The 9,425-nt window shown below is 38.8% G+C and overlaps 1 protein-coding gene across 1 annotated transcript; it reads left to right on the plus strand.

The window, feature by feature from the left end:
- The first annotated feature begins 6,700 nt into the window (after nt 1-6,700).
- LOC132173327 (uncharacterized) lies at nt 6,701-7,528 on the plus strand. Its single transcript, XM_088518492.1, has 4 exons — nt 6,701-6,802; nt 6,952-7,185; nt 7,275-7,367; nt 7,454-7,528. Exons 1-4 carry the CDS (start codon nt 6,701-6,703, stop codon nt 7,526-7,528), a joined length of 504 nt encoding a protein of 167 aa, XP_088374618.1.
- Nucleotides 7,529-9,425: the final 1,897 nt, after the last annotated feature.

The raw sequence follows: 9,425 nt of genomic DNA on the forward strand, positions 1-9,425 counted from the left end.
ACGTACCACTCTAGCTAGCTCACTCCCCGTCGCCGGCCACCGCCTCCACAGCGCCGTTGCCGTCTCTGGCGATTCTCCGGCCGAATCTGCTCCGCCAATCTCCTCCAACTCACCTACAGGCCAGGTATATATATATATATATATATATATATATATATATATATATATATATATTTTTTTTTTTTTGTTTTATTTTATATATACTATTGTTTTTTGTTATTGCAGATTAATATATATATATATATGCATATATTGTGTTGTTTTAGGTTGTTTTATTTGATATATACTATTGTTTTATTATTGCAGAATATATATATGCATATATTGTGTTGTTCTATATTGTTTTATTTTATATAGTTTTTAGGTAATATATATATATATTGCAGAATATATAAAATATATACATTATGGTGTATATTGCAAAATTTTATGTTTCATTTTGTCATATATTCGCATGATGTTTCAATAATGTATAGGATTGAGTATTTGTGAGCTAAATTTTTTTTTTTTTAGGAATATTTATTAATTAATTACTAATTGTACGTTGAAAATATAGATGCATGCAAAATGATAAAGATTCATCATTATATGTTCTTTTTAATATTCTTTTTAATTAATTATATGATACACTTTTAAGGCCATATTAATATTCTTTTTAATATGGCCTTAAAAAACTAGTTGAATGCAAGATTCATCTTAATTCATCTTAATGCAAGATTCATATTAATATTCTTTTTAATTTGTTTGCCCGGCTATATAATATGGCCTTAATTAACTGTAAGATTCATCTTAATTTGTTTACCCATATCATTATGTCATTGGCCATATAATTAAGGCCAATGACTTTTTTAAGTAGCTCCATAAATATGACTTTTTAATTTTGTTCGAGATATTTATTTTTCCGAGTTTTGAGAATATAATGGATTTGAGTGGGTGGCTGAAGATGCAAAATTGTAAATAGCAAGTTACATGATTGCTTTTAATTCCAGAAACTAGAAACTAGAAACTAGAGAGCTTTCTTGTGGAACACGTGGCATTGTCTTGCTTGCTTGGTTTGAACTTTCAACTTGAAACTAGCTTCCAACTTTGACTGCGAAGGCTGAGATGGAGACAACTCATATAGGAATGCATCGAGTTGACTTCCTCTTTGGATTTTTATTCAAAATTTTCACACATGAGAATAGCTATTTTTCTATTCTTCATTTAATTTATATATTTTTAAAAATTTTCTACAGATTTTTTTATTCTAAAAAAAATAAATGAATAACAAGTCTCTTTGTACAAAGTCATGACTTTGTTTGTTACACTATTTTTTTATCACACTTTTGTTTTGAGTGTTTTTAAGAAGTCTAATCATAATTAAACACATAACGTAAACACTTGCAAAATATATTCAATTCGATTCTTACTTCATTCTATCCCACATATATTATTTTTCAAACAAAAAAAACCATACAAAACGGTCCAAAGTTTTGGTTAATTTGAGGAACTTATAAGCTTCTTCAAGTTGAAATATAACGCATCAAAATTAATATTACCTAAAAACTGGTTGGAATTTTGTTACAATTGTGATTAATATGAAAGAAATTAATCTAGTAATTCATGCCAAAGGCTAACGACATTTAAGCTATATTTATTGTATTTAGGGTCCTCGTAACGAACCTAGCTCGGTAGATGTACTAGAACAACCTTATAAGTTATAAGCTAGCTATAATTAATTTGTTTAGGGTCCCCACCAAAGAAAATGCTTAAATTTTGGATCAAGTATTTTTTTTTTATTTGGTTTTTGTAGATTAATTATAATAGATAAGGGTTATAAATACACCCTTCAGTACGGTTGAATGTAGATACGCATGAATATGTATATATTTTTGGACATAAACAATTTAACCCTATACGAGAATGTATAGGTTTATATTTCTAATGTGGTTCAAATATTTAGGTATCGGTTTATGTTTATATACATGCATGTGCTTGAAAGTATGTATACAATTTGTAAGTCTTATGTATTTATTCCTAACTCATGTACGTAGATAAAAATGGACAAGAGTTGGATGACAAAGTCTAGGGGTACGAGGGAATACAGAGACGGGTGTAGAATGTTTGTGGAGTTTGCAGTTAGTAACTGTAGAACCCTTGATGGATTCATCTATTGCCCTTGTAAGGTTTGTCGAAATAACCGGCGCCACCCGCCGGGTTTCGTATTCGACCACTTGACAGGGGGAAAAGGAATGATGCCGGAATACACACTTTGGTTCTATCACGGTGAGAAGCATGTACAGGGTCCTGATACCGGGTCTAATTCCAATCGCCCGGCCTCAGATGCGGGTGCATGTGCAAATCAGGGTGGAGACATGCACGGAATGTTGCGTGATTTATTCGGCATGCACGAAGTAGTTAGGGAAGACAATTGTGAGCCTAAGGCCGTAGTGCAAGGGGGTGAGGAAATTGTGACCGAAGAAGCCGCTGAAGGCGATGCACTAAAGTACTATGCCCTTCTAAAAAATGCGGAGAAGCCACTTCATACTGGGACAAAACATAGCAAATTAAGTGCCACTGTTCACCTGTACAACTTGAAGTGTGTTGGTGGAGTTAGTAACTCGATTTTCTCGGCTTTCCTAGAGTTCATCAATCAGTTGCTACCCGAGACTAGTGAAACTCTGCCAGTTAATACATATGAGGCGAAAAAGTTTTTGCGAGACATGGGACTAGGGTATGAGAAGATTCCAGCGTGCCGTAATGACTGTATGCTATTCTGGAAGGGCAATAAAGAGTTGGATTCATGTACCGTATGTGGAGAATCTAAATGGACGGAAGCAATCAATTTAGATGAGGACGGTCAACCCATATCATCGGGCAAGAAACGTCCGGTGAAGGTGTTGCGGTGGTTTCCACTCATACCACGACTACAGAGGTTGTTTATGTCAGAACATACAGCACGCTTTATGAGGTGGCATGCAGAAGGCCGCACTAAGGATGGCGTATTGAGGCATCCAGCCGACGGCTTAGCATGGAAGTCATTTGACAATTTACATCAGGAGTTTTCAGCGGATAGCAGGAATGTAAGGCTCGGACTAACCTCTGATGGATTTAATCCATTTGGGAATATGACTACATCGCACAGCACTTGGCCTGTAATGGTTGTACCCTACAACTTGCCTCCTTGGATGTGCATGAAACACACATCTTTTATACTATCATTGATTATCCCGGGCCCAAGTTCACCTGGAATGGATATAGATGTCTACCTTCAACCCTTAATTGAAGAGTTACAAGAACTATGGAATGTAGGGGTTCGCACATATGACGTCTCAAAGAAAAATAATTTTGTTATGCGAGCGCAGTTGATGTGGACAATTAATGACTTCCCAGCATATGCAGATTTGTCTGGATGGTCTACCAAGGGTGAGAAGGCATGTCCGTGCTGTATGAACTCGACATGGTCAAAATGGTTAAAACATGGCCATAAATGGTGTTATATGGGGCACAGGCGATACTTGCCCATGGATCATCCATGGAGACGAAACAAAAGCACATTTGACGGCAACGTAGAACTAGAATGTGCCCCTGATGTGCCAAGTGGAGATGAAGTCATAAGCCAATTAGAAGGGATGGTGTTTGGGGATGAGAACGCCGGTCAGGCAAGGGAGGCTGAGAAAAAAGAAAGAAAAAAGCAGAAGACGAATAATGGCCATGTAGTGTGGAAGAAGAAAAGTATTTTCTTTAGGTTGCCGTATTGGAAAGATAATTTATTGCGGCATAATCTTGATGTTATGCACATAGAGAAAAACGTCATGGACAACATACTTGGTACAATACTGGACATTCCAGGGAAAACGAAGGACAACCACGCCGCCCGCTTAGATTTGCAAGAAATGGGCTTGAGACGTACACTTCATACATTTGTGGACCCGCAGGATGGTAAGACCTATTTTCAACAAGCTACCCACACGATGTCCAAGGATGATAAAACACATTTTTTGAAAGTGCTACGAAATGTAAGGGTGCCCGACGGATATGCCTCGAACATTTCTCGTTGTATACGACTTAAGGACCGTACGATATCGGGGTTAAAGAGTCATGACAGTCATGTACTGATGCAGCAGCTTCTACCTATTGCATTGCGTGGTTCACTTCCAAGCAATGTGGTTAGACCTCTTGTTGAGATGTCCACATTCTTCAGGTGCCTATGTTCAACAACATTGACCGAACAGGATATTGACCGACTACAGTGTGACATCTGTATCACGTTGTGCAAGATGGAACAGGTTTTCCCCCCTAGCTTCTTTACGAGCATGGTTCATGTGGTCGTGCATCTTATCCGTGAATGCCGACTCGGTGGACCTGTACAGTATAGATGGATGTATCCGGCAGAGAGGTAAAATTTGTTTACGGATATTCTTCTATTTTTTGGTTTCAGGTGCCAATACATGACAAGTACTAACTAAACTGAAAATATGTATTGGTTCATATTTAGGAGCCTTGGAGTATTCAAATCTAATGTGCGCAACAAAGCGGCTCCTGAGGGCTGCATTGCGGAGGGCTACATAGCAACTGAGTTGGTGACGTTTTGTTCGAGATATTTAGAGAATACACCAACCTTTCACAATAGGATACAAAGAAATCTGGATGGTTCAAAGGGAAATGGAACACGAGTCCGACTCGACCGAATCACAATGACACAGATACACCGGTATATTATGTTCAACTTGGACGAGTTTCATCAATTGCGGACGTAAGTAGAGATCTTTTGTTGGCACATTGCATGCTCAATGAACTTGTAACAATATTGCTCGTATTGAATTATAATTAACATAATTTCGAATTGTAGGATGCACATAGATACGCTTAGGCGATCATGCAATAGGGGACGAACAACAGAGGCTCAGTTGGAGACCCAACATTATGACTTGTTCTGCGAGTGGTACCGTGACTACGTAAGAATGATGTGATGTTTACCTTATCACAATTGTCGGAGTTATTTGCGTGCAATTTTTAAAATCAACTAAAGCTAGTAACCGTGCGTTTCCATTGTACGTAATATATTCACAGGTCGATCGATTGGACGAGCGATCCAGGAATGAACTTGGTGACAAATTGGTAATGCATTGTAGAGGGCCGAGGGAGGCAGCAGTCAGATACAATAGATATGTGGTTAACGGCAAGCTGTTTCGCACTATTGCATCTGATGCCGGAAAGAGGACTCAGAATAGCGGGGTGTGTGTGCCGACTCTTGATGGCGACACGTACTACGGGAAGTTAACGGAAATAGTTGAGGTTGAGTATTACGACAGGACTAAGTACGTTATGTTTAGGTGTGATTGGGCAGACAACACAAGGGACAAGGGGTACAAGGTGGATGAGTATGGTATAGTACTTGTCAACTTCAAAAACCTTGTCCACACGGGAGAACTGGTTTCTGATGAGCCGTATGTGCTAACTTCACAAGTTGACCAGGTATTTTACGTACAAGATGATAGGTGCCCAGATTGGGCTTGCGCTGTAAGGACCAAGCCTAGAAACATATACGACGTTGGTCAGGTTGAAGGACATCAAGATTCATGTGCCAATTACCACGAGTGTGAGCCTCTTATTTTGCCCAGAAATGTTGATCACGATCTACAAGATCATATCGAATACGTCAGACACGACTTAGATCCAACCGAAGCGTATGTATATTAGTATAATTAATTTTATATTTATGTTTTGATTGGTAGTTGTTCACTACATGCACATTACATCAACACACTTAATTAAGCTGTGCATTTGCTAAAATCTGATATATATCTCATGTAGCACTATTATTCATGCATACTTAATGTAGTAAATATTTCATACATTGTTTAAGAAATTAATTGGGTTTGTGGTGTTTTTTACAGGGTACCATGAGTACAAGGGGGAAGAGGAAAGCACGCAGGGGCTCGTCCGCAGTGCGGCAATCTACGTCGCCTGGGTCTCCGGCAGGCCAACTTGATGACAGCGAGCAACAAGACGTTGCTCAGCTTCTTGGGATACAGGAAGGATATCGACCAGTTCTTCCAAGTACGATGGAAGGGGAGACCCCTGTCCATGCTCCATACACTCGGGCAGGCATGGCCCAAACCGGGTTTCGGGTTGATTCGTACCCGTACAGCGAGTTACGACAGAGTTATGAGGGCGATGTCGAGCGGCTTTACATCCAGCATAGCGCAGGTACGCCCGACTGTTTTTTTAAAGATTCAAAAGATTGAAAGTTTCTAACTATATTGGTGCAATATCAATTATATTTAACTACAACTACAACTTTATAGAATTCTAAACATTATTAAAAAATACAAAGCAGGTCTGGAGGACACTGAGACAGAGGCCCAGGAACACATGGTTGGTGGGGCACAGGCCACGGATGACCCGCAGCCCACCAACCCTGCTCCCGACGCCCGGTTAGGCCCTCGGCAGGTCCGGATCATAAGTAAGTATATATGCTTTAATGTCGTGCATATTTTGGTTTTAATTTACTTGTTACCTAGTATTGAATTCGAAATAACTTACCTTTCTATTTTTTAATTTGTTAGGTACTGATTCTGAAGGAAACACCGTTATTGAGGTGTTTACCATTCTTGATTCGCACAGGCGGCCGGGAGTCCCCCCCGGCAAACGGATCATTTTGGAGTACAATGCATCATGCCAGCCCGTTGGATTTAGTGCCGTGCGGTTCAGACGGATGACAGGAGACATAGTTAGGAGCGGAAATTTCGTCCGAATACCGGACGATTGGTCGAAGGTACCGGACCGTACCAAGGAGGATATTTGGGACGCCTTGATGGTATGTTTTTTAATAATAAGTTAAACACTAGTAATGTATATATGTATATATACGCTCTAAGTTGCAAATATATATGTGTGTTTAGTAAGTAAATGCATATACACATATTTTATTTTATTTTTTAATTTATCAATGTTGAACTTGTGCAGGCATACTTTTTCGTTCCACCCGAGTACAACTTGGAAGCAGTAAAAAATGAAGCATTTAAGGATATGGGCTCCAAGCTGCGGACTTGGAGGCACGATCTTAAAAAAATATGTGCCATTACGGAGGAAGATACGCCGGACACTATACGGGCAAGACTGGGGGGACAGACGCTAGGCGAGTACAATGCCGTCGATCTGGATATCTTATTGGAGAGATGGTGTACCCAGGAGAATAGGGTAGGTCATGAGTTAAATTCTTAGTGTTGTGTACTGTCATTTATTGTAATTGTATTGGTATTAACATATTAAAAGTGTTAACTGTGTAGGAGTATGCGGCGAAAATGAAGAGCTTGCGAGCATTAAATGATTCACCACATTGCACCGGATCAATGAGCTATGCCAGGTTGACACATGAGGAGGTACGTGTGTAATTTATTCTATATATATCTAACATTATATCATTTGATATATTTAAAAATAAATGAATTACCTATTTTAAATGCAGGCCGAACGTTTGGGCCATCAACCTACTCGTGCACACAATTATGTCAAGTCACACACGAAGAAGGGCGGTGGATAGCCGAATGATATTGTGAAGGAGAGATGTGTATGATATTCACTTTTCATATGTTGTTTTGCTTGTATATTTGATAAATTATTTGCGATTAACAGTTGTGCGACCCACTGACTCAATAATTAATGTGACATTCAGGAAAAGATGAATGAGCTTATACCCACCGACCCTGCAGCATCGTCTAGCATCACAGAGGGAACGGTCAGGTGGGCGCCAAACGACGCATTCGCCCAGGCAATGGGAAATAAGCCTGAGTATGCCGGTAGGGTTCGGATGGCCGGACCAAATATTCTGCCTGTGTGGGGGACCATACACTCATACTATACACCGTCACAGACACGGTCAGGAAACGTCAGGTACTCCACGATATCACAAGACACACTTGATAGAGCGCTTGACGCGGAGAGGGCGAAGCACAAGGAAGAGATGGATGCGTTGTTGGCCGAGAACAATGCGCGGGTAGCCCAGCAAGTGGCGGAGCAGATGGCTGAGAACAATGCCCGGGTAGCGCGACAGGCAGCTGAACAGGAGGCTGAACGTCAGGCAAGGTTTGACGCCCGTTTTCGCCAACTTGAGGAAATGATCCGGTTTCACACCCCACCAGACAATGCTTCCCCACCCTTTGCGATGGTGCGATCGTCGGTCGACAGTGGATCAGGTACTGACTTTTTTTAATAGTCAATTTAGTTTTATAACTGTCCCTATATATATATTTAGAATTTGGATATGTAACTGTCCCTATATATATATTTAGAATTTGGATATGTTGTAGTCATTCTAAATAATTAATGATGTTGTAAATCTTGCTTAAATTTGGTTTATATATCATGGTTGGTTTGGTGATGGATGTGGGTTAGAGTTTTGCTGGTTGAGATAATTATTTAGAGTTATTCATGCACGTATAAATGGATATAACTGCATGGCACGAAGCAATACATGCATATCAATATCATCAAGACCAGTTCTTCATAAACTTAATTTTGTAACTCTAAATATAAATAGATATAAATGCACTCAATGCTAGGGAGGGCGCTTTCCCTTTGTGTTTATCATCTCTTCCATTGAACCCCCAAGATTAATAACCTATATGGAAGTTCTATAATTGCAATGGAAAAAAGAAGAAGATCATATGTCTCACATAATTGCCATGGGAAAAACGAAGTTCATTGTCTCATGTCTATATATTATTGATTGCTCTGTGACCATGCATATATATATTGACTTAATTTTTTTCTAATTTTTTTTTATATCAAAGTTCTGCTAACTTCAACGTTTTACCTATTTTAGTTATATCATTTACTGTGGAATAATTAACAACTGAGTTAGGTGAATATTCGGGCATTTTTCTTTCACTTTACCGACGTGATTGTTTGTATTCGGGCTCAATGATTGTTTGTATTATCATCTACCGTTAGTGGATTTTATTTGTTTGGTGGTTGTTTTATTGGTGAATATTGTTTGTTTTATCATTTGCAGGTAATGGACATCGTCGAGAGGATGCTATGGATGTCAATGATCGCTAGTCTGGTTGAGAATTTGAGGCTATTCACAGTTGTGTATAAGTTGATGTAATTGTATTTGTGTATATTATGTTAGTATGTGACATTTTTGGTGTGTTGAAGTTAGTTTTGGTGGATAGTTTGTGATTGGTGTATATTATGTTATTTGCGTCATTTTGGTGTGTTGAAGTTAGTTTATATATATATTTGTGATTGGTGTATATATATTATGTTATTTGTGTTATTATGGTGTGTTGAAGTTAGTTTTGATGGATAGTTTGTGATTGATGTTAATGGATATGATGTATGTTATTTGATGGAAAAATTGTATATTATTTGCATGGATTTGATGGATAGATTGAATATCAGGTGAACCGTAACACAAAATTCGGGTATAGTCCTGA

Source organism: Corylus avellana, chromosome 7, assembly GCF_965113065.1.
Source record: "Corylus avellana chromosome 7, dhCorAvel1.hap1.2, whole genome shotgun sequence".
NCBI lineage: Eukaryota > Viridiplantae > Streptophyta > Magnoliopsida > Fagales > Betulaceae > Corylus > Corylus avellana.

Excerpts from the sequence above, each read along its gene's own strand:
- LOC132173327 (XM_088518492.1), top strand. The coding sequence starts at position 6,701 with ATGACAGGAGACATAGTTAGGAGCGGAAATTTCGTCCGAATACCGGAC. Across the intron at positions 7,186-7,274 it reads GGTGTACCCAGGAGAATAGG|GAGTATGCGGCGAAAATGAA; the intron begins GTAGGTCATGAG and ends TTAACTGTGTAG. Across the intron at positions 7,368-7,453 it reads CCAGGTTGACACATGAGGAG|GCCGAACGTTTGGGCCATCA; the intron begins GTACGTGTGTAA and ends TTTTAAATGCAG.